The sequence below is a fragment of the Alligator sinensis genome, unplaced genomic scaffold (assembly GCF_000455745.1).
Source record: "Alligator sinensis unplaced genomic scaffold, ASM45574v1 scaffold596_1, whole genome shotgun sequence".
Lineage (NCBI taxonomy): Eukaryota > Metazoa > Chordata > Crocodylia > Alligatoridae > Alligator > Alligator sinensis.
Window position 1 is genome coordinate 662850 of NW_005841967.1, and position 26200 is coordinate 689049.

Sequence of the window (26200 nt, forward strand, 5' to 3'; positions counted from 1 at the left end):
TGCTGCCTCTTCCAGAGTGGGGGAGATTTGTGGGCTTTTCAGTGGTGACCAGAGACCTTGGGAGCAAGACCTCTGGTCTTGCAATTATACCCGGCCCTAAATCTGCCCCCTCAGCCAATCAGGGGGCGTAGTGGGGGTGCTACAATCTGCACATGAAAATAGAGGCCCCCACCACGATCAAGCTACAATATTAACAAGCTGGGCCTGTGATTTAAACCAGGTTGTAATTATTACTAAGGAACTGGATAAGGACTGATGGGGAGGTTTGGAGTCCCAGGGTGCCAGGGAGGCATGAGGCTTGAGTTGACCAGAGGCAGGGAGCAAGCTGCTTTGCCCAGGAAGGTGAGAACTAGTGCCAAGGACCCAGCTAGAGAGACAGAGAGAGAGCCAGAGATGGGGCCAGGGGCTCAGAGCCCTAGAGGGGTGCAGCCAGAGCCCCAAGAGGGGCAGAGATTGATGAAGGCATAGAGACCTGAGCCCAGGAGTGGTAGAAACTGAAGACATAAGTGGTAGAAACTGTGTAGTAGACAAGAGTGGGAGAAACTGAAGACATAACAGGTCTGAACAGATTAGAGCAGAGATTGGAGCTAAATCCTGATTGATGAATAATTGGTAACACCTGCAAGGCATAGGTATGTCTGTAGAGGAGGTCAGAGGCCATGAATAGCCATTAAGGTGAGTACTGGAAGGCAAGAATGGGCCAGGAAGGCCAGAATTAGCACCTGAGGGCAGAACAGAGGCAGGTGGGGTTTGTCAGGAACTGGTAGACTTGAGGAACACAAGGGCTCACTCTGGGATCCTGGGGCAGCCTCTCTTTTTCCTAAATAAAAAATATAACCAACAAGGCATGGCAGATGAGAGCAAAGAGGGAGGGTACCTGGAGAGCCAGAGTCTGGCAGGATTCACAAGACCACCAGGTGGCATCATGGCGGCCCTTGGGACTCAGTTGTACCACCGCTCCATACTTTTAAAATAATATCCAAGTTCATTAGTACAGGATAATAGGACATCCTTTCCCACAGTATCCTTAGCATTACTATGTATTACAATGTTTTTCTTAGCAATAATTTAATTTTGGAACTAACTCTTGCTGTTGATTGGTTGAACAGTTGTGAAGTTGGCAATGTTTCCTTTAATTTTAATCATGTCAAAACATTTCCTTTATTTCTGTCTAAAAAATTATTTGAAATTTTTAATGCAGCACTCATTTGCCTGGTAAGGAAATATAACATAATATAGACTCTACTGCTCCTTATAAGCACTAGAAGGTAGCACTACTCTTTTAGGTATATCACTTAACAGCACCATAGATTCATAGATTGTAGAGTCAAATATAACATAATATAGACTCTACTGCTCCTTATAAGCACTAGAAGGTAGCACTACTCTTTTAGGTATATCACTTAACAGCACCATAGATTCATAGATTGTAGAGTCAGAAGGGACCACAATGGATCATCGTGTCCGACCCCCTGCCCCTGGCAGGAAAGAGGACCGAGGTCAGTTGACCCCAGCCAGGTGATTATCTAACCTCCTCTTGAAGACCTCCAAGCTAGGTGATTGCACCACCTCTCTTGGAAGCCCATTCCAGATCCTGGCCACCCTTACTGTGAAAAATGTCTTCCTAATATCTAACCTAAATCCACTCTCAACTAGTTTACACCCGTTATTCCTAGTCACTCCCTGGGGTGCCTTAGTAAACAGCGCTTCCCCTATTCTCCGTTGACCTCCCCTAATAAATTTATAGATGGCCACAAGATCTCCCCTCAGCCGTCTCTTGTGAAGGCTGAAGAGATTCAGCTCTCTCAACCTTCCCCCACCTAGGGTCTATCACGAAGGCCACTAATCATGCGAGTGGCCCTCCTCTGGACCCTCTCCAGATTCTCCGCGTCCCTCTTGAAGTGCGGCACCCAAAACTGGACACAGTACTCCAACTGCGGCCTGACCAGTGCCGCATAGAGGGGAAGCATCACCTCCTTTGATCTATTAGTCATGCACCTGCTAATGCACGACAAGGTGCGATTGGCCTTGTTGATGGCCTCGTTACACTGCCGGCTCATGTTCATCTTGGAGTCAATTATGACTCCAAGATCCCCCTCTGCCTCCGAGCTGCTGAGAAAGACACTCCACAACCTATAGATGTGCTGGGGGTTCCTCCTTCCCAGGTGGAGTACCTTACATTTATCTATATTAAATTGCATCCTATTTCTCTCTGCCCATTGATCCAACCTGTCCAGGTCAGCCTGAATCTGCTCCCTGCCCTCCGGTGTACTAACTTTGCCCCATAACTTGGTATCAACAGCGAACTTGGAGAGGGTGCTCTCCACACCCTTGTCCAAATCGCTGATGAAGATATTGAATAATATCGGTCCAAGGACCGAACCTTGAGGGACCCCACTGCCCACCTCCCTCCAGGTCAAGAAGGAACTATCCACCACCACTCTCTGGGTGTGGTATCTCTCTGATATGTGCACCCTGGGAGGGCTGTGGGTTGGGGGGGCTGTGCTGGGCTCCGTGCTGGTTTCCCCTCAGCATCGTTTCCCCTGCTGGGCCTGCAAAAATGTGTTGTTTGATTATTTTCTCTAGGATTTTCCCAGGAATAGAGGTAAGACTGACTGGTCTAAAGTTACCCGGCTCATCCCTTCTCCCTTTCTTGAAAATGGTTACCACATTGGCCCTTCTCCAGTCCCCAGGGACCTGACCGGAGCACCACGAGCGCTCGAACAGCTGTGCCAGCGGCTCAGCTATGACACTGGCCAATTCTTTCAGCAGCCATGGATGGAGGTCATCCAGGCCTGCTGACTTGTACCCATCCAGCTCCTCCAGGAGCTCCTTAACTACTTCAAAACTAACTGTAGGCGGACTGGTGCCATGTGGACATCTGTCAATGATTGAGGTGGGGGAACTGGCTTGGTCAGTACATAGAACTACTGAAGCGAAGAACTCGTTGAAGAGCTCTGCTTTTTTCCCCACATCAACCACCAACTGTCCTGATTTGTCCTGCAGGGGCCCTATGTTGCTCTGAGCTTTCCTTTTGCTCTCTATATACCTGAGGAAGGACTTTTTATTGTCCTTGATTGTTGAAGCCAGCCTGAAACCATATTAATTGACAACCCCTTGTTTTTCATCACTATACAGAAAAAGTTTGCTCTATCAAGATTCAGCCCTTAAACAAAATTTACTATTTTTTAATTAAATGGATATTGGCAATAAAGCTCTAATGGAATGAAGCTATGCCAATAAGCACAACATTTCCATACTGGGAAAATTGCTAGAACTCCCAAATTGACCTTTTCATGTGCCTGCATAGGAATCTAAAAGTAAATAGGACTGTGAATGTAGGACTTAAAAGAACCCTCTTCACTATTACCCAGGTTACAGGTAACCTTGCAGGCAGGCTATTGATAAAAGATGCAGGGTCTACAGCGCAACCTTTTATTTGCTTGCACTTCAAAAACACAAAAACAAACATGATCCCAAAGTCCGTCTAGCTACCTGTGACAGCACAACAAAGATTGTCACCTATACTACTTTGATTGTTAGAGTAATTGTGAAGTTGTTAATTTTTTGTATAATCTTGAATTTCTTTCAGGTCAAACAGGTTGCCTTTTCCTTTCATAAATGTTTATCATAGTTCATTTAATCTTAGTTCCATCTACATACATTTAAGAAAAGTTGTTGGTGGATATTTTATAGCATTCAAGCCGCATCAAGAAGAAAATTTGTTAATTTTGTTTTTCCTCAAAAGAATGAATAGTTTTCTTAGTACAATTGATATTTTTATTACCCTTTATTCTTGGATTATTTATATTAAGAGGACAAATACAGGAGCAAAACAATCAATTTGTCAAAAATATCATATTGATAAATGGATGAGGTGTTCAAACCCATTTTCATTTAAGTTTCTGTTCCTTTTCTGGTCTTTTATTTATTTTCATAAATGTCTAATTTATTTTGAAATATTAAGGGAAGTGGACTGCTAATGCAGTATCTGGAAAGTTTTTAAAAATAAGTCAATGGTAGTTTCATGCACATTATCTTTCTCTGAAAGCTGCCAATATTTTAAGGTTTACAATCACATATTCTTGTTTACAAAATATTTTTCTCTTCCCTATCATTTGAAAGAGGTACATGGTAACAGGGGAAACTAATTAATTAATGACTCAATCCTGCAAATCTGTGGAGCTGAACCCTCCTACACAAGAAAATATATTCCTGTCTTTCATGTTTCAGACCCTACCTGATTATAATATGTGAAACAAATTATACTGACTGGGACAAAAGTGCTATTTCACATAGCAAAGAAAAAATACCTCGACTCCTTTAATTTCTTTCAGTCAGAGAAGACTGATTCCGCTTATTAAAAGAATGGGCAGAATTTTTGGATACAAGTGAGATTTTAAATTGACATCATTCCTTTGAATGTAGGCTTAACTCACAATGTAAGCTTCAGTTGACACAGAAGTTTTTCCTTATGTATCACTGTCCTTTCACATAGTATGAGCTTAATCCAACAACCACTGAAATCCAAAATGAAAGAACACTATTAGCATTGGAGGATGGGGGCCTATAATGGAAAGACCTTGTGAACCCTACAACTTGCTTAAATATTGTTGCTTTTACTTGAATAAAGGTTGTGTGACCCAGTTCTTCTCTGCATTACAGTGATTTTTATATAATTGTTTCTGCATGTATTTCAGTAGTGTTATGTGAACTGGCATGAAGAATAAGGCCCCCTATATATATATATATATATATTTTTTTTTTATTATTATTATTATTATTATTTTTTTTTTTTGTTACTACCTTTGCAGGAAGCTCTTTTTTGGTGGTGGTTGTTATTTTGTTTTGTTTTGTGTTTTTACAAACTCTGTATTGGGAAACAGTATGGGGAATAAACCTAACACATGTTCATTGTGTGGGTTAAATTATTTAGTACATTTTCTTTTTGAATAAGGGACTCCATGGTACCCCTGGAATGCGTGGGGAGAAAGGAGAAAAGGGTGACCCAGCTAGAATCAGAATCAAAGGTAAATCTGTTCCTTCCTTGTACCCAGTTTGCTTCATTTAACACATATTGGGCAGGTCTACACCTGCATTTTAATGTACAGTAGCCTATTTTACCGCACATTAAAGTGTTGCGTAAAATATGCGCAAATGTGCTAATGCACATTAAAATGGTCTACTATGCATTAAGCAGCATTTCAAAAGCATGCACTTTCGCTACTGCGCATTAGGGCAGGCTAATACACATTTATTTAGAAGCGCATTCATGCATGTGTAGATGCGTGATAACATGGGAATACTCATGCTGGTAAAACTACCCTGGCTCTTTATGAAGGTGACTGTTTACAGAGGTGCTGCAACTCCCATTGGCATTGCAGATGTGTACACAGAGCACATACCTAGTGACTTCTGTAAATATTTTGCTATTCTGCTATTTGTGCACCACCCTCCATACTCAAAACAGGTGTCTGTACTTTGTGCTTCTTTTCATTTGTAGGTGATCAACTGATTATTTATGTTTATGTAAATATTATTTAGCATGTTACAGAGAACACAGCTAGGAGCAAGCAAAATGCAACCTACTTGAGTGTGAAGAAAAATCATTAATTTGGAATTGTTTCCTGAAGTTCCTTGAGCCTGCTTATTGTAGGCTACCTCTCCCTAAACCAGTGACTTCATCCCAGAGAGAAATTCTAAATCTGAGTGTCCTCAGAAATCCTGCTCCTGTTTGTAAGGATCACACCTAACTGATCAGGAAACAGAAACAATATGGGACACATTCCACAACTTCAATTTTACATTTCACATTTTTGCATGGAAACAGTTCACAAGCTGTCCATAGGCCTGTGTATAATTTAGAAAAGATTGGGAAAGTGATAGAATCATGTAACAAATTAAGAATAAATGTAATTGCTAACATTGCAATCTTTGCATAGAGATTCAGTGGAAACAAATATACTGCCTTAGCAAAACAGTTGATTCAGCTCTTAATAAGCTTCTGTTTGAGCTACACTGGGCACATCTACATGAGATATTTACTGCAGTTGCATAATTAGCTTCTCAGTAAATGTCTCTGTGTCTACACACATGGCCCTGTTAGGCTGCAGGAAACTAATGAACTCTTCAAATACAAGTACTATCCTGCTGAGGAGTTTTTCTGTGTGCAGCAATGCACATGCAGATGCTAACCTAACTGCCTGGGGCACAAGGGTGCTTCAGTGTGGGAGCTGCCTGCCAGGTAGCCCTGCACTGAAGTACCCTCATGCCCCAGCCAGCCCCACTGTAGCACACTGAGCTGGGTGAGTCCCAGCTGGCAAGCTGACCCCCTGGACCTCCTGCCAGATGGGGCTGCTCTGACTCAGCTCAATGTGCTGTGATCCCTGGTGCACTTACATAGCACCCGGGATCAATGAACTCTGGCACAATGTGCACCGGAGTTTATTGTTGCACATTTAATATGCATATGTAGATGTGCCTATGTGGTGATCTGGATTTTGGAACACAGCAATTTATTCACTGGTTTTTATTTACAAAAGATTTCACATGGTGTGGTGAAGTTTTTTCCTTGAATATTTTTATTAAATTAATGTTGTGCAAAAAACTATACTTTCATAAATGTTCATGGAAAACAAATATAAAATAGTTGTGAGACTAGCTAAAGGAATATCATTAAAAATCAATTGTTCCAAATGATGAGAGGGGAAAAAAAGACTTAAATCCTGTATTAAAGAAATTCCAGTTATGAGCTTGTATAGACTTGGCTCTTTTGTATAAATTTTAATAATCGTTTATCTTTCACCTGAGCAGAAAGTAGGAGACGACAGGCTGGGGTATATGGCACACTTAATTTTTTTATTATACTAAGGAAAAAAAGGAGAAAAGGGCTTTCCTGGGATTCCAGGATTTCCAGGCCAAAATGGTAGTGCTGGAAGAGATGGAGAGCGGGGAATGCCTGGAGAAAAAGGACTTCCGGTATGTTTAACTCTCTTAGCAATCATTAAAGTTCCTCATTTGTATTAATGTTTTTAATATTTTACCTTATAAACAGATCAACTGTTAACAGAAAAAAAATCAGTACCACCAAAGATTATTAGAATTATTTACAACATGAATGTTGCGAGTTTCCTGAAGCTGGGGGGGTATGGTGACTGCCCTCAGGCGGCGGCCGTGACAGCAGCGAGAGGGGAGCTCCCACAGGCAGCCACAGCAGTGCCGGTGGGAGGGGGCATAGTGAGTGGCGACTGCCCACAGGTACCACCAGCAATGACGGCGGCCGCCAATCGTAGGGGGGACACCGCCAGGGGGTGCACGTGCACTCACATGCACCTCCTACACATCGCCAATGACACAAGACAATACTATCGTCATACTATCCCATGGTCCTTATCCATGTGGATACAAATGATGTGGCCAGGAGTAGTCTGAACCATATCATGAGTAACTACAGGGCTCTGGGGGCCAGGCTTAGGAAGACAGGGGCACAGGTGGTCTTGTCAATCCTCCCAGTCAGACCTACATATGTAAATTTTACAAGTAAATTGGTTTTATAGTTTACTGTTAATCTATAGCAAAATGTTGATTACTGGTCAATAGCAAAATAATCTGATGTCCCTAAAATAATACTGCTGTTTAAATTTGGGTACTCATGTATAATTTCTGAATATACTGGTTCTGGGCCTGGAAATGCAAAGATTCTGTGTACCCTCTCCTACTCCTATCGCCTTCCAGATCTCTCTATTAACTTTCTCCTTTATTAATTTGGCTTCTCCCCCATCAGCAATAATCTCTTCTTGATACACTTTCAAGATCTTTTCAACCTTCTCTTTCTGGCCATTTGACATGATTAAGCAACTGCTTATCAACACCTCTGCTACAAAAAACTCATGTACTTCACTTATATTGTGACCATAGCCAGACCCTCCTAAAATCATTGCACTCACTCCTTATTCAAATTCTTTGAGCTTAGTTTCAATGTATATTGATGCTCTGCCTTTGTCTTCTGTTAGTTATATTCCCTGAACTCATTATATCCCCTCATTCTGTCAGTGTTCTTTTCCTATACCCATCTCTGCACCTTTCACACAGCCTTCTATATAGTAAAATCTTTCTTGACCTCCTCCTTCTCTGCTAAGACCTTCTGTGTCACATTGCTTTAAGTACCTTCCATCAATTTATTTTATAAATGATAGGAAAATGTATTTCAGAAAAACAGTTCCCCAGCAAGGTGAAGGCACTAGCTTCCCACTCTGCATACTACCAACTCCATTATAAATGAGCAGTTTGTCCTTTCATGTAGTGCTCACAATCTTGACACAAAACAATTAGATTATACTTTACAAAATTCTCCAAAATAAAATAAATATCACAGTTTTAAACTGTTTATCTGTATTCTTTCAATCATGCCTAATTTTTTTTACACATTCAAACATGTTGGGATTCCTCTGAGGCCCAGCTTATTTATCCAATCCTGCAGAAATACATAACAGTGACTTACAGCAGCTTCTGGTCATCATTTTACTTTTGCTTCTCATTTTAATCTAAACTTGTTTAAGTGGTAGGGAAGCCTCAGACATGAGAACCTAACTTTCCTTTTATTGCCATCTTAAAGAAAAAGCATCAGATCAGTAGATCAGAAAAGAACCATTATTTTTTTTATGTAAGTAATATATTTCTTCATGGTACATTGAGCCGCTAAGTCATAGCTTCTGTGTATCTACCCACCAGTTGTTCCTATTAATACCATCTTACTTAGAGAGCACAGGTTACTTAATGGTTAAAAGAGTTGCCTTCAAGTTGTATAACTGGTGGAGATATACTTAGCTTTGATCAGATCATGTGTTTTAAAATATTTATCAACAGCTTCATTGTAAATGAGCATCAGAAATGCTCATTAGAAATCAGAATCTACTGTCTGTTATTCCCAGTCTGCTTCAGTGACTTGTATGTCACCCAGGCTTTGAACACTAATCATGGGTAAGGGGAATATCTCACTTCAAGAGAAAAAACTGGTCCAATGACAAAGGCAATTTCATATGTCACGATGAAAAGTCACTGAATGAGCAGGTTTACCATTCTGTCATTTGATGGCATAGGAGTGACATATTAAATATTGCTGACATTTTGTACTTACAGATAACAGAAAACAATGGGTTATTTTTACATATTTTCATTTACAACAGGGTGATTACAGACCACCACTGCCAGGTGATAAAGGATTTCCTGGAACCCCAGGACATCCTGGTGTGAGAGGACCCCCAGGACTACCAGGCTTGGGAATTCCTGGCCCAAAGGGAAACAAAGGCTTCTTTGGGGACCCAGGCAGCCCTGGTGTAAGTGGGCCACCTGGTCTAAAGGGTTCAAAAGGTAACTCTAGACATTTAAATTAAAAACTATCCTGTGACAGATGTGCTTGGTAGGATGCATTACAATATCATGTGTGTTATTTGTAATGACACTGGTGCAGTCTGATGAAAATGAGTAAGAGAGAGCTTCAAGAGCAGACACAGATGTGACCCAACCAATGGGCAGCATCTATGAATATTGACTGACTCAAGACCTGAACCTGAAAACCTTTACTTGTGTGACATCAATAGATTTAACTCTGGCAAGGCAGGCCCTGTTGATGAAGGAACAGAGAAAAAGTATGCTTAACAGCATTCATGCAATACAGAACAATTGCGGATTCATGAAGCAGTGCTAACGGAATATACGGGTAGATGGCACGACCAGACAAAAAAATGGGAAACAGCATAAGAGAAGAATAATTAATTGAAGTAATACCGCTGACCTTAGTAAAGACATGTAAATGTGCCTTCCAGAATATATCTTTTTGTTAAGTAAATACAGCATTATATTTCATCACATTCAGTGCTGTTTATATATACATCTGAAATTTCAAACTTCTACATTTCCTATTGTCTTACTTTCAATGTATTCTAATGAATAATCTTTGTCTTTTAACTCAAATTGCTTTATGTGGAAAGTTAATTCTAAGATCTTGCCAAACATAAAAGCTGCTCTGTAAAATCCAGTTAATTTTTCTAGATTGTAATTAATTCAGATATAAACATAGGGTTGGTCATTTCAGTAAACTGAACTAGATTTGGTCTTTACCTATATTTTAAAACGTAGACTTTGTATTTAAAAGAGGCCACATACTGAAATGTTAATACTGGGAATATTTCCCTGTTTTCTGATAAAGCTTGAGGTTTTTAACTAGCTGACTCCTTCCCTTATAATTAGGGACCTGCCAGATTTGGGGTGGAAGTGTGCTGTGTGGCGGTGACTTTAATTGTGCAGGTTCCCCCCTACTGAATGACAAAGGGGCCTTGCCACTCACTTCTGAACAGCAGGGAGGCAAAAACCATGGTTTTAAATATGGCACTGTTTTTGCCTCCTTTCACTGATTGGCTGAGGGGCCCCAGCAGTCTTGCTGCTGACCTCCTGGGAGCCAAACACAGTGCCATATTTAAAACCATGGTTTTTGCCTCCCCACCAATCAGGAGCAAGCAGTGGGGGCCCTCCACCAATCAGCAGCCGGGGAGGGGGAGTTGGAAGGGGGGGGTGACCCACCACACGGCCCACTTCTATTGCAGATTCAGTCAGTCCCTACTTATGATACTTTCCATGCCGCTCAGTTTCCTCAAACTTCTCTTTGCTACTGATCACTTATGTCATGTTAGAGGCTATAAGATTTTTTTTTCAATTAAACATCTTAATTGGTTCATCAAACATGTTAAAGTAAACCTTTCTCTCTGACATACACAAACACCCAATGACTTCTCCAGTTCTTGGACTCTGTTTGAATCCTCTTTTGAAGCACAGTGGCTCAGTGATGGTTAAGTTCAACTGTGAACAAGTTACTAAGTCCACTTGCCCTTCTTGCAGGGATAGACTGCAAACTGTGAGATGCTGTTACTGTTTCTGTGCTGCGTTTTATGCTATCACACTGAATTGTTTTGTTCAGTGTACATCTCTTCTGCAGAAAAGGACATTTAAAATTGATTTAAATTGTTCCTACTTCAGACATGTTATATCATAAATGCCGTGAGATCTGAAGTACCTTCTTTATCTGATATGCATGGGGAAAAAACATTTTATAGGAGTCCAAGCCTGAACTTCTTAAGTAGCGGAGCTTATTTGTGTTAAGGCAGGTTTGACAAAAAGTAGCTATTTACTGCAGACTGAAATTGCTTCAGCTATTACAGACCTGCACCCCCACATATAACACACACCTTGTTTTTGAAAGGCAGCATGAAGAAAAACAATTCTTTCTTCTAGTAACTGAGTAGCAGCAGGTAGGGAGCCAAAATTGCTCCTGAGCCTGCTGCCAGCCCTACACTCCAGATGGGGCCTGTGGACCAACTCCACATGCTGGGTCCACTGTGCACCGGGTCTGTCCCTGTGTGCCAGGTTCAATTGTGGACCAACCCTACACATTGTCTTAATCTGGTGCACAGGACCATGTCATCCAGCTGGAGGGCTACCCATGAGTCTGGATATTTGGTAGCAGGGGAGCAGTGGCAGTGTTAACTGCCATGGCTTCCACAGCCACAGCAATTAATGTTCTGCCGCTCCCCCTACCACTACATTTCAGGACCCTTGGGAAGCCCAGTGCATCAGTTTCCCTTTGAGCACCATTAGCAGAACCTGTTTTTACTATATTTCCTTGCATATAATGCACACTCCAAATTCCACCAACAGACTTTGGGGGAAGGTTTCATGTTATATGTGATAAAATATGCTACTGTTCTTCTCTTGGTATGTAGATCCTCCAGGTTCTTCAGCTTCTGTCAGACTACAAGCCTCTATCTGGGGCATATTTTTCTTATTTTTGGTAATTCGTAGTAAGAGCTCTTAGATCTTGCTCAATATTATCCTTCCATCTTCTCACTGGTTAGCCACAAGGTCAAATACAACAGAAATTGCCTTCTAAGAGGTGTCTATTAATCTAACAGCATGCTCTATCTGAAGAGGTCACTGCGATTTTACTGTGTATACTGAATCTGTTTTTTTGTGTTTACTTATGTATGTATTACTCTGTACATCATTCAATTTTTACTGGTACAAAAATTCATCTCAATATTTTACTTTTTTTTTTATTTCTATTAGTAACCGAAACACTGTCCTGAACAAAATTATAGCATTACTTCCATAAAAGTCCCAGTAATCATTGGCTTAGGAAGTAATGCCTCCTTGGTGTCTCATGTGATACTGTTGTCCAGAGAGGAACCTGAGATGTAAATGTTACATTATATATGAAAGGAATAGCTCTCAGAGAGGCCGTACGGTCTAGGGACATGGTTGTCATGGGGGACCTAAACTACCCTGACATCTGCTGGGAGGAGCAGTCAGCCAAATCCATCCGTTCACGTAGGTTCATAACCTGCATGCAGGACATTCACCTAACGCAAGAGATATATGGTCACACTAGGGGGAATGCCTTACTGGACTTGGTGTTGGATACAGGGGATGACCTGGTAGGGGAGCTGCAGATTCGTGGTCACCTTAGGGACAGTAACCATCAATTAGTTGAATTTGCCATACAGTGTAGGGTGGGAAAGATAACTAGTAGGGTGAAAGTGTTTGACTTCAGGAAGGCTAACTTCAGTGTGCTCAGGAGTGTAGTCAATGATGTGCTGCAGGATAGGAGTATTGGCAAGATAGGAGTCCAGGAAGGGTGGTTGTTCCTAAAGGAAGTGATCCTTCGGGCGCAGAGGGAGATGATCCCATTGTGAGGGAAAGGGGGGAAAGGAGCCAAAAAACTTCCTTGGCTAAACAGAGAAATCCAGGGAAGCCTAAGGGCAAAAAAAGAGGTGTATAGGCAGTGGAAGCAGGAGGAAGCTTCCAGGAGGAATATACCTACTTGGCCCGCACTTGCTGGGAGGCAGTTAGAAAGGCCAAAGCAACTATGGCGCTGAGGCTGGCAACAGAAAGACAACAACAAGTCTTTTTTTAGGTATGTAGGGAGTAAAAGGAAGGCACAGGGCATCATAGGACCCCTACTGAATAAGCAGGAGCAATTAGTGACAGACGGGGGGATAAGGCCGAGCTCTTCAATGAGTTTTTTGCCTCAGTGTTCCTGAACAAGAGTCAAAACAAGTCTCCTAATGGGTTCTTAGATGGGCATCAGAGGGACACCAGCCCACCAACTGTTGACACTGACTTGGTGCAGAGTCACTTGGAAGGACTGGATGTGTTCAAGACAGCATGCCCAGATGAGCTGCATCTGCGGATACTGAAGGAACTGGCTGGTGTCATAGCAGAACCACTGGCACGGCTGTTTGAGCACTCATGGTGCTCAGGTTAGGTCCCAGAGGACTGGAAAAGGGCCAGTGTGGTCCCTATTTTCAAGAAGGGGCGGAAGGAGGATCTGAGTAATTATAGGCCAGTTAGTCTCACTTATATCCTTGAAAAAGGCTTTGAAAAAATTATTAAGGATCATATTTGTGTGAGTCCAATGGGAAAAATAATGCAGCGGGGCAACCAGCATGGATTTGTAAGAGATGGATCTTGCCTGACCAATCTGGTTTCTTTTTATGACCAGGTCACAAAATGCTAGACACAGGAGTAGATGTGGATGTTGTTTACTTGGATTTTAGGAAGGCCTTCAATATGGTATCTCATCTCATTCTCATAAATAAATTAAGAGGCTGTGACTTAGATGATTACACAGTCCGGTGGGTGGCAAATTGGCTTGGGGTTTGCACCCAGAGAGCAGTGGTGGACGGGTCGGTATCAACCTGGAAGGATATGGGCAGTGGGGTCCCACAGGGCTCAGTCCTTGGACCTGTACTCTTCAATGTCTTCATCAGTGACTTGGATGTGGGTGTAAAGTGTACTCTGTCCAACTTTGAGGATGATACTAAATCATGGAGTGAAGTGAACACACCGGAGGGTAAGAAACGATTGCAGGTGGACTTGAACAGGTTAGAAAAGTGGGCAGAACACAACAGGATGCAGTTCAACAAGGACAAATGGAGAGTGCTGCACCTAAGGTGTAAAAATAACCAGCACACCTACTGGCTGGGGAATGACCCTCTCAGCAGCACAGAAGCAGAAAGGGATCTCAGAGTCATAGTGGACTCCAAGATGAACATGAGTTGTCAGTGTGCCAAAATCATCAGCAAAGCTAACTGCACTTTATCATGCATTAGCAGATGCATGACAAATAGAACCAAGGAGGTGATACTTCCCCTCTATGTGGCATTGATCAGACTGCAGTTGGAGTACAGCATCCAGTTTTGGATGCTGTACTTTAAGAAGGATGTGGATAACCCAGAGAGGGTCCAGAGGAGGGCCACTCATATGGTTAAGGGTTTGCAGGCCAAGCCCTATGAGGAGAGACTAAGGATCTCTTCAGCCTCTGCAAGAGAAGGCTGAGAGGTGATCTTGTGGCTGCCTACAAACTCATTAGGGGAGCGCAGCAAGGAACCGGAGATGCTCTGTTCACCAGGACACCTCTTGGCATAGCAAGGAACACAGTGGTCACAAACTGACAGAGAGCAGATTTAGGCTAGATATTAGGAAGGACTTCTTCATTGTAAGGGTGGCCAGAATTTGGAATGGGCGTCCAAGAGAGGTGGTGCTCTCCCCTGCCTTGGGGTCTTTAAGAGAAGGTTGGATAGGCATCTGGCTGGGGTTGTCTGACCCCAGCCCTTTTTCCTGTCTAGGCAGGGGTTTGGACTCGATGATCTGTTGAGGTCCGTTCTGACCCTAGCATCTATGAATCTGTGAATAATTGATTGTCTTTCTTCTTAGGAAGTGTTCAGGTCTCTCATCCAGATAAACAGTAAACTATATAATGATCTTATATGAAGCTTGATCTTTCTCAGTAATTATTTGAAGTCAACATTCTCTACAGAGAAAAGTAAAAAGCATTCCCATTTTGTAGTCTTGGTTTCCCTTTTCAACAAATTATTAGTAATAAATACTTCTACATATTTAAAGTGCCTAACCAGTTGACATCTCTGGAGGCAAAGTAGAAATTTACATAGTGGATTAAAATATATTTCTTTCAGTTTTTGTCCCCTTTCCCCTCTCTCAGATCATATTGCAAAGACTAACATTTAGTGTCAAAACAAAAGTCAAATTGTATTATTTTTCTTTGGAGGTATATTTTTCTATATTCCTCATATGATGTTATGATAGTTCTAATGATTCACATAACCATTTTACAAAATATGTAATAAGAATACATTAAAAACCCCGTAACCTTAAATAATATGGAAATCAGTATTTATATAAATATTTTATAATTATAGCTTGTACATTTGGTAAGTGCTGTTATTATTATTAATATGACATGGATATATTCACAATTGGTAAACATTCAGATTTTGTATATTCATGTATAATATCTGTGTATTTTTTCTGCTTTGTTTTAGGTGATGCACACTGCTCTGTTCCACCAGTTCCTGGAAATCCAGGACTCCCAGGTTTTAAAGGTATTCAAGGTATGATTACTTATGCTCTGGAAGGTAGTTTTCTGATTTCCTTAGACATTGTATTCTGTGCTCAAATCACAGAATCATAGGGCTGGAAGGGACGTCAGGAGGTTTTTTAGTCCACCCCCTTGCTTAAGGCTGGAAGTTTCACAACCTCTCTAGGTGACCTGTTCCAGTGCTTAACCACCCTCATAATCAGAAAGTTCTTCCTATTACCTAGCCTAAATTTCCCTTGGAACAGTTTTTTGGAGAGTAGGGGAAGTTTCTGCTCTACTTGGAGGACGGGTCCAGACTAGAACCCAGGTTCTGCTCCAAACTACCAACTCATTAAGCTACACAACATCTACTTGATTCCCTAATAAAAAATAGGTAACTTTGTAAAAGCACATCACGTGGTAAGCAGGTTATTTCAACAGAAACACAGTGTGTGTCAAAAAAGCAACTCTGCAAATGCACAGAAAGAGACTATAAATGAATTACAACTACAGATCTAGGCCCCAGATTGGTCCAATTTGTGTGGTCACTGTAGGGTGAGAAGGAAAGTAAATTGCTACTGTATAGTATCATACATGATTGCCAGTGGTCATGATATCAGAGAGCAGCTTTCACAGAGCTGCTACTTTACTGCCTCAAAGCATGTGGATGGGACAGTCAGAAATGAAGGGGGTGGGGGCGGGGAGGAGGGAGGACTTGTTCTAACCACTAGCTGGAGTATGTACATCAACAGACCAGGGGAACCAAGCTGTGCCAGGGACAGACACAGTGCTAGAGTACTTCCTTGCCAGAGCACAGAGCTGTCTACAAGGCAGGAAGTAACATTCAAAATCATAATTTTCCCCATTGGCTACAAGGGTATGATAGGCGTATGCTGACCACTGTACAGAATTTATAGCAAAACTACAATAGATTCTTGAGAGGTTTTTTTATTTTTTGAGAGAGAGAGTCATCCTTTACCTAATTCCAGTTAAATCCACATGGCTTAACCAAAGATTGATCACTGGCAATCTGTGGCAAGATCCAAAATGTTAGAAATGGCAAGAAAATATAACTAGCCCACTGAAAGCAAATGGACCCGCTGGATTTTCATTGAATCACTTTGAATTGACCTTTATAAGGTTACCTGATATATATATTATGTATTTTAGCTAGATTGGGACCTTGTATATCCTAATGTAAAAGAACAGGGAATAACATGTTCAGGTTATGTGCATCATCCCAGAATAAGGGAAACTCAGAGTGCAATATGTGCTCTATTTAAGAATCAGAGATTATATTCTGTTTTTCTGGATGCATACACAAATTGGGTTGAGAACCATCATTCAGCAATTAATTTTCATTTTATTCCTGTGCCTTAAAACCACCACCTTATTAGCTCAGATTAATTTTTCTGTTCTACTTTGGAGAGTTACAGCTGAGTTCCTATGCAGAGTGGAACAAGCAGGTAGAAAAATGTAGCAGTCACACCTGCTCATGCCCACTTGGGTGATACAAGGTTAGAAACATGATTTTCAAAGCTGCTGAAAAAGAGAACTTCCATATAAAATCCTACATAATTCAGTAAATTAATTAACTCCAGCATAAGATAATACTGTTTTGGACAGAACTATCTTATGGTGGAGTACTTACCTGCTGAAATGCATGTGTAGATGGTGACGGGCTGGCTGGGGAATGAGGGTGCTGAAGTGTGGGGGCTGCCTGCCACCCAGCCCCGCATTTTAGCACCATTATGCCTCAGCCAACCCCTCCACCACCTGACGCTGCCATCCAGAGTCCAGGGCTGACCCTCTTCAGACTTTCTGCCAGCCAAGGGCTGCTCTGCCTCAGCTGAAAGTGCCCCAGTCCCAGGCATACATACTGCGCCCAGGACAAGTTGACTCCAGCACGAACTGTGCTGGAGTTTATTGCTTCACCTTAACTGTGCATGTAGATGCACCCAGAGAGACTTGATAGGTTGCAAATATGCAAACATATTGGTATTCTCTCTGTGTATTGTCAGGACCAAAGGGAGAAAGAGGACCGCCTGGTCTCCCTGGGCCAGATGGCTTTGATGGACAAAAAGGACAACAAGGCAAAACAGGCATAGGAATTCCTGGACCAGGAGGTAAGTGGATGAAGAGCTGTTTTTATCTGTGAAGCATGAAGCTGTGCAGACATTAATTACTATAAATGCCTACCTGGACAGCTAGAGGACAGGGTTGCTACCATGGTAGTTTTAAACATCTCCATCTCCTTTCTTTAATGGACATGGTGCCTGTTTGAAGCTTAGGGGTATGGTTGCTCAGGTTGGGATGGAAAATACTTCTCCATTAAAGTTGATGCATACATGAATCCTTTCTGCGAGGCTTTATTACTACCAGCAATAGAAGATCCTGCTGCAACTTGATCATTTCAGAACTTGGGGAAGAGCATGATCACTCTGTGTAATCTTTGCAGACATATTAAAGATACTGTTAGCAAGAGGATCAAAGACATAAATGGGAATACAAGAAACCTAGACTGTCCCAAACAAAATCACAGCATCACTTCTATAAAACTCCCAGTAATCATTGGCTTAGGAAGTAAATGCCTCCTTGGTTTCTCATATGATAGTGTTGTCTAGAGAGAGACCTGAAATATAGATGTTACATTATATATATTATACATGAAAGGAATAATTAATTCTTGTGAAGTTTGAATTAGCGTTGCACAGTTCTAAAATTTGTCTTCTGAATTATATCCCACTTAGTATGATGTTTACATTAACAGGTTTCCGGGGCAATGCTGGGGAGCCGGGGGGTGAAGGTGAAAAAGGCTTTACTTCAGATGGAAGCACAGGCTCACCTGGCACTCCTGGAAGAGATGGTCAGAAAGGGGCTCCAGGTGATACCATTTATGGTCCCCCAGGAATTCCAGGCAGTAGAGGGTCAGCTGGATCACCTGGCATGCAAGGCATGAGAGGTGATCCAGGCAGCCGTGGACCACAAGGTAGGAATCTCATGTTTCTGTGAAATGTGTTCAAACTACAAGTAGAGAAGCCATGGTCTGATGTTACATTTGTAGCACTACTAACACTGATTATACAGATGCGTTCACTCTCTGTAATACCATAAAAATGGCAAATCCACTACACAGATATTCCCCTTTCAGAGAGGAAATGTTTGTAGCACCACATGGAACACTTTTTGGAGGAGGGAGGGAGAGCAGACAGCTGCTTGACAGCCTGCTGACATGGTTTATCAAAGAGCCCTACTGGCAGCCTGCTGCCATGCTACAGGATCGCCAGCAAGACTTGGTGCCCCACAGTGCTTGTGGCCATTACAAGAGCACTGGCAAGAGGCCCTATTTCTGCAACAGCTGTAGTTTTTTCTGCTACCACACAGCAATGGGAACACCAGGAAGTGCTGTTTTTGTCACTGGAGGCATAGCATCTCTTGCTGCTGGCACAGCCCCCCAGGAACAGCTGGAAGATCCCCTGTTCCTGCGGTGGCAGCAGCAGAGGGAACAGCTGCCACTTGTACCATGAGGACTCTAGGAAGAGCTGCTGGGTTGCTGGAGCACTGACAGCCTGCTGGAGATGGCAGGTTGCCAGCAATGGGGCTCAGTGATAGGCTCCCAAAGAGGCAGGCAGGAAGCTCAAGAGCATCTCCTTATTGTCCTCTGGTGGAGAGCAGCCTTTGTGGTAACTTTGTAGCTCTCCAGCTACACACTGCCCAGGAACTTTCTAGTGCCACAAACACCTGTTCATAGCCAAAGAGAGACGGGGCCTGTTTGCCATATTTCTGTGGCTCCATAATAACTGCTGTGAAGCTACTTTTGAGTTTTACATCAGTGTAACTGAAAGTATCCAGTCCCTTGAGCAGAAGATAAAATATTATGTGAAAGAAAAAATATTTCTCCTGTTGTCCTGGATACACACATTATCAAAATCTAAAAGAGAACAGCACTAACTTATGAGAACAGAAAATGGTCTAAAGAATAACTTGGCTACCTGTGTTTATAAACAATTGAGATATGGTAAGACCTGGACAAAGTCTGTAAATTTATGGACCAATTCTAAATGGCAGGAAAATATGAGACATTTTGGAAACATGTAAAAAAGAACCATGCAAGAACATGGGCACAAAACAACAGCAGCCAAATGTGTCGCCTCAGAATTACAGCCCTGGAGCACTGAGGAGAGATGGGTAAGTAGGTAGGAAGCACTTTTTATTATGGGAAATATTGTCTGTTTTAGGACAGCCTGGTACACCAGGATTTCCAGGTGCTAAAGGTCGCAGAGGCAAAAAAGGAGATATGGGAGCTCTAGGACGGCGAGGCCTACCCGGTGAGCAATGTGACACAAACTTACCAGGGCCACTGGGACTGCCAGGTCCAAAGGGATGGCCAGGCCCTCCAGGTAAGTGGTGCTCATAGCTTTGAGCCTTATCCATTTTTTTTTTCTTTCAAATAAACACTCTCAAACTCAAATAGTCCCTTTCTCCTTTTACTCCATATGCCATTGGCTTTCCACCAATGTGACAAAACCTGTTCTTGTTTCCAGTGAAGCCATTAGTCAAAGTCCTGTTGACTTCAACAGTAATGGTTCCAAAACCTTTATGAAACTGTCATTTAAACATTAGGAAAACATCAGCTAAGAATGACCAAATGGTGGAAGTTAGTCATCATATGAAGGTGCAGCCAACTGGAAGACTGTTTCCTCTTCCTCAAAACAGCTTCCTTCGCACAATTAGCCAATGTTCCCACTAGCCAGTGGACAGGTTTTCCTTCTCTTAGCTCTTTGTGTATCACGAACGATGTGCAAATAAATTTGTTAAAACATCACATTGAAGCCCTGTTCTATTGTAAATAGCAATTCACGTGCCAGCATGTTAGAATTAACTCAATAAGTCAGACTGTTATAATTAAAGAAAGCAAAAGAAAACTTTATAAACACCTTTTCCTGCTGTGTTCCTATGTGCTGCCCCTCAATGCAGTTCAGCCATGTTTTCGTTACATATTTTATATTTTATTTTGTTACATATTTTGTGAAGTGCAGCATCAATTCCACAGTAATGAAGTTGGTAGGGGAAGACAGTGTTATACGGCTCAAAAAGAAACAAACTTCGGGGGGAACTTTGGATAAACAAAATACTATGTGATGTAGTTGGTCTGAGCACAGCTCTTAAGATTTTCATTTGTACATTTATTCTGGGATTTTTGTGCCTTTTAATTCCCATTTGCTTCTTAATCTCATGGCTGGTATGTCAGATACAATCCAGTGGGGATCATTGTTTCTGGCAACACATGGTGCCACATATTTTATAGGCTCCCTTTACTCGGTATGATTTCATCTCGCTCATTGATGGAGTGAAAAAAAAATCAAAAGTCCTTCCCAAAACCATCTCCCATAATACCGTAAATTGCTTAACTGGCCCACTAAATATATATTCATAATGGTTTAATATTACAGGAGGGTTAATAATCTCCAATATTGTTGTCATCCTCATTAACTTTGCTGTGCTGTTCATTTAATGCAGTTACAGTGATGTTCTGTTTAGCTTAGACTTGGGTAATACTGCATGGAAGAGGGCTTGTAAAAAATTTCTACTGCAACTATTTGATGTTATAAAATTGGATTTTTAACTAAACAAAAATTTTGCAAAAAATTGCATGCTTTCCAGGGAAATCTTTGATCTTTTATCAAACAAGGCACATACCCAAATCCAAAATATTACAGCCCTAAATCAAACTATTTATGAGAGCTGGTACTCCCATCTCACTGCTCCCATGATGTATTGTGACACTATTTAATTTATTTTTAAAACAAATTAAAAAAAAAAAAAGAATTTTCTCCAGAAGAGGAAGGGGGGGAAGGAAACCAGACACATCATTTTTTTATCAGCTCTCTTACTGAGGGATTTTTTTCTTTTCTGAGTAAAGGGAAGGACACAAACGTATCTTCATTCATTGTACACTTGAGTATAGTAACACAAACTGTTTTCTCAGGCTTTCCAGGCTCTAAAGGCTACCAGGGGGACATGGGTTCCCCAGGATCAGTTGGAAAAAAGGGTATTCCAGGACCTAACGGCATACCTGGGCACTCTGGTCCTCCAGGGTCACAAGGATCATCAGGGCTCCCTGGGGATAATGGACTGCCTGGTCTCCCAGGACTGAAAGGTATCCAAGCATCCCAAGACTCATCCTCTTTCCATGTACCTCTCTTATAAAGGACTTGCTCTTGGTCTTACAGAAGTCAGCAAGAATACTATGCATCTCATTCCCATCCAGCTTCTAGAATGTGGCTCAGTGATTTTTCTCCTGTATTAAAAGAAAAATGCCAAAGTTTGGGGATTACAGGGAGCTCCAAAAATACTGTTATTTTGGTTGCTTTAAGAATGTTATAAGCAGATTTTTTTTCCTGTTTGTAATATGTATTACTTTTTATGAAGTGTCTTCAGTGAGAATGTTTTGGGAATGCCTGGTGTGCCAAGGAGATATACTGATGTAATTTGAAGAGTACCTTTTCCCAGCTGAAAGTCCTGTCTAATGTTTCCGGTACTTAGGCAATCATTAGTAAAACCTAACTGTTTAGAAACTATTTAGATATGTAAGTAAAGATGCAATTCATTTACTCCATGTACTAACTTACATTTTATCCACAGGAAGACTTGTGACCCACATTTTGAGCTGGGGGTATAGGTAGGAACCTAAATTCTGTAAGCCAGCTGGGCTGGTTAATTAGGGCAACTTGATCCCATAACAGGGCAAGAAGTAGCCTGGAAGTAGCTGATAGTATCCACTTTTCATAGGCTTAGGAAAAGGTGTCTCTGAATCTCTACCACCTACCATACCGGCCACATTCCACCCTGGAGTAAGGAGTGGGGGAGTGAGGGGCGCTGTTAGGAAGTTGCAACACAGGGGCAAAGATAAAAGACAGCCCCTATTATGTTTAATCTTCACTCAATTGAAGTCCAGGTTTAAGTTAGAAACCAACTTTTGCCAGGGCTGAGTAGAGGAGTATATGGGAACCACAACTACTACTTTCCATGATGCCTCAGCACAATCCTGTTTGTAACCTTTAGCAGCTTAGATATTACAGTGATGATTAAGTTATCTAAGTAGGTAGCAGACACATGCTCTGGCAAATTTTGTATCTATCAAGTTGCTCTTCAGTATGAGTCAAGTACGTCCACTAATTTTTGAAAGTTCCTTTTAAATGCTTTTCATTTTACTTTGCTCCCTTTCTTAGCAACATAGGAGACAAGTAGTTTAAAAAGTTGGTATCTTCATATTATTAATAGGAAGAAAAGGGATTCAAGGGCTCCGAGGTTTCCCAGGATCCCCAGGAAAACAAGGGGAGATGGGAATCCCAGGTGAAAAAGGTGAACAAGGAGAAACGGGTCCACCTGGGCTCCCTGGAGACCCTGGGGATGGAGGTCAAAAAGGTATGTGGAAACAGCATTGCCTCTGCATTACAACTGCTTCTTTTGTTACAGCATTGTATGCTTCCATTTTTTATTTGCTAAAAAGGGTATCTTTTATTATCTAGTCACCTCCATTTTCAAAGATATTGGGCCTGACTGTTCTCCCAGTTACACTCCTGAAAAATCAAAGATGTTTCCACTGGGATCCATGTATGGATTAAAATGCCTATGAAAAAAGGAAAATCAGTCAGTTTAAACAGTCTGATTCATTCATGAACGAGTTTCTTTTTATTTGTTCCTTACACTCGGTGGTGCCTCCAACACAGCTCTTCCTTAGTAGTGAATGACAGTTGTATGACACTACCAACAGATTTGAAACAGACATTCTTCAAGGTTGTTATATTCTGTGTTGCTTGGTACATATATAAAGCATGTGGGCAATAACATCTGCAAATTACTGCATCCAAATGGAGTAATTTCAAACTAACAAAAAAAGGGTTAACTGGCTAAAACAATTAAAAGAAGGGAAAAGACAGCTTTTGCAGCAAACTTGTTGAAACAAAGGGGACTTGAGTTCCAAAAAAGATGAGAAAAAAGAACTACAGTAAGACATCCTCTGGGAAGAATTTCAACTGTTAGAACGAATTCAAAAGACATTTTCATCAGCTAGTATTTGTGTAATTTCCTGTGTTCTATTTCAAAGGTGAAAAAGGGCCACAAGGAGATCCTGGTTACATCATCATACACCATGAGAAAGGACAAAAGGGTGATCCAGGTCCTCCTGGTGAGCAGGGATTTCCAGGAGAAAGAGGTAATAAAAAAATAGAGGAGTGCATGCCTGCAGGTGCATAAAAATGCCTGATTTTTAAACTGACCACTTGTTGCCAGTATTGCACCCACAGTTAATTGTAGATACAAATTACAAGCATAAGTCTGAAGAAACACACTAACATTTGAGCATTCTGCTGTGTTGTTGTGTCTACAAGTTCTTTAGTTAGTTGCATATGTATTCTGGGTAGTCTACAGATCATGGATGTACAAATTATACCAACACACAGAAATGAACCACTGAAGTGTATCATATAGGAGGTAGGAGGATGTTAAAATAGTCTTTTGTGATGGGATAATTTCAGGGGACAAAGGCAGCCCTGGAATCAGAGGGCTCCCAGGATTGCCAGGCACTGATGGACTCCCCGGACTCCCAGGTGAATCTGGCATTTGTGGACAGATAGGTTTACCAGGCCCACGAGGCTCCCCAGGGCCACCAGGCACCAGAGGAATTCCTGGTTTCTCAGAAGCCCCGGGTGATCAGGTAAGCTAAGTGCAGGGGGTGCAAGACCACAGCACATGATACTGCCCTTTGTTTTTGTACATCTTAGGAACCTGGACTAGTTTGATACACAGTGGGTGTATCTACATGTGTCCCTATGACACCTTTGTTACTGCACCATCATTTAGTACTTCCTTTTGGAAGTGCTGAATGACACTGCAGTAACAGCCTGTACTGAGCCGTGTGCACGGTTATTTTGAGCTGGTATGTCACTAGCGACACGCTATAATGAGGGAGTGCATTGCTATGGTGACATCGCATCACATGTAAACACACCCAATGGTATGCTGCCACTGGTTTTGATGCACAAACTTTATGCTACTTGCCCTTTAAATCATATTGAGAAGACATTGTTAACCTGACATGCATGGTCCACAATGTGAAATGGCTTTATTTAATGTTTTTACTTAATTTTATTTATAAAAGCCTACACCTATATTTGGGAGTTATATGGGTGCCCCTCCCATGTACTTCAGTGATGTAACAGTACTTGCCTGGTATTTGGACTGGCTAGGTATGCTCTTACTCATTCAAAGACTTCACAAGATTTCACTACAATGGCAGAAGCTTGGCACTGCCTTGTTGCATTTGGACACATACCTACTGCATGGAGCAGCACACTAAAAGATGATATTTTTAAGGGATTAATATCAGTACATGTGATACACAAACTTAGAAGCAAATTCTTTGCTGGTTTGTTCCTATACAGCAAGATAGCGGGATTGCACAAGATATAAATCAGAGTTGAATTTAGTCCTTTATATATTGTTTCTGCTAGGCCTTTGTCTTACTAAACTGTTTTGAAGGACCTTTCTGAGTATATTTGTCTTCCTGATGAGAGTCCATTAATTACAATAAAAAAGAAGTGGACTTCAATATTTTTATTTTTTGGTCAAAGCTAATATTTCATTTACATTTATAATTATGTATGCCTTTGAGTAAAGTATATCACTGAAGTTCATGGTTTAGATAAACTACAACTGTTAAAATGCAGTTCTATTAATTGGGCCAACTGATGGTGTTCAAGATGTTGAAGTATTATATAATGTGTATGTGCCCTGATCTAATTAAAAGATCATTGAAGTTTTGTGAGTGCATGAAAAGACCAACATTTGATCACTAACTGGAACAAGTTAGTAGATTAATCAGCTAGCACCCTTGACAGAAGACCCCAGACCTAGTCTTCCTATTCAGATTTTTCGTCTGTTCACCAGTGAAAGAAAGAAGTGCTTTTTGTAGATTGTGTCTGTTTTGTATACTGTGTTTGAAATATAGCTCTTTTTTTATACTGTCAGGGTGAGCAGGGTTTACCAGGAACTCCTGGAAGTCCAGGACCAGATGGCAGAAAAGGATGCAAAGGTAACAAGCTGAAATGCACAAACTGCATGAAACAAATTGTTAGGTTAGTATATACTTTGGTATACAAGATGCACCATTCAGAAGAGGTAAAGAGACAGATCCTTCAAATATGAAAAATCACTAAAAGCAAGACCGTGCAATCCCTAAATCCAATTCTTTCTTTACATTTTGATGTATTACTTTAAAAGTGGATCTTAGTGACTTAGTATCTTAGAAAATCACTGTAACAGGGCAAGGCACAACACAACTACTACATAGCAATTTATCTTAGATTTTCCTCCATAGCAAATTCAAGGTTCATAATGAAAATTGAGCTTAAAAGACTTTTATAGACAGTGGGTACGTCCACACAAGACACTAACTGCACAGTAGCCTAATAATACTGTGCAGTAGCACGTCACGGCACAAACAGTGCTAATACATTACTGCATAGTAGCACCATTAAAAAGACGTGTGCTAGCACTACAGCACAATAATGCTGGTTATTGCACATTAATGAATGTATAGATGCATACAGTATGGAACAAATACTTAAAAGTTGCCTGTAAATAGATTAATACTTTCTGGCAAAGTAGAATTCTCTCTCTCAAGTCTTAAAGGGTTTGCCTACTATTCAGCTTTCTGTCTCCAAATTCAGAACATTTATCTTGAAGTATCAGCCACTCTCTCTTCACATC

The 26200-nt window shown here is 41.3% G+C and overlaps 1 protein-coding gene across 6 annotated transcripts in view; it reads left to right on the forward strand.

Moving 5' to 3' along the window:
* The window catches only part of COL4A4 (collagen type IV alpha 4 chain), a 125021-nt gene that overhangs the window by 56880 nt on the left and 41941 nt on the right, over nucleotides 1-26200 (forward strand). For 4 of the 6 annotated variants that reach the window (XR_003093308.1, XM_025200439.1, XM_025200442.1 and 1 more), the window contains 12 exons: nucleotides 4958-5030; nucleotides 6872-6978; nucleotides 9186-9369; nucleotides 15393-15461; nucleotides 17449-17553; nucleotides 18198-18416; nucleotides 19666-19827; nucleotides 21417-21587; nucleotides 22712-22855; nucleotides 23538-23645; nucleotides 23968-24146; nucleotides 25460-25523. Coding sequence is in view for 5 of the 6 variants with exons in the window: in XM_025200439.1 (XP_025056224.1) it covers nucleotides 4958-5030; nucleotides 6872-6978; nucleotides 9186-9369; nucleotides 15393-15461; nucleotides 17449-17553; nucleotides 18198-18416; nucleotides 19666-19827; nucleotides 21417-21587; nucleotides 22712-22855; nucleotides 23538-23645; nucleotides 23968-24146; nucleotides 25460-25523 (1585 nt within the window). In the remaining variant the exon portion in view is untranslated. The remainder of the gene's footprint in view (nucleotides 1-4957; nucleotides 5031-6871; nucleotides 6979-9185; nucleotides 9370-15392; nucleotides 15462-17448; nucleotides 17554-18197; nucleotides 18417-19665; nucleotides 19828-21416; nucleotides 21588-22711; nucleotides 22856-23537; nucleotides 23646-23967; nucleotides 24147-25459; nucleotides 25524-26200) is intronic. The other 2 variants (XM_025200441.1, XM_025200443.1) reach the window with 2 other exon arrangements.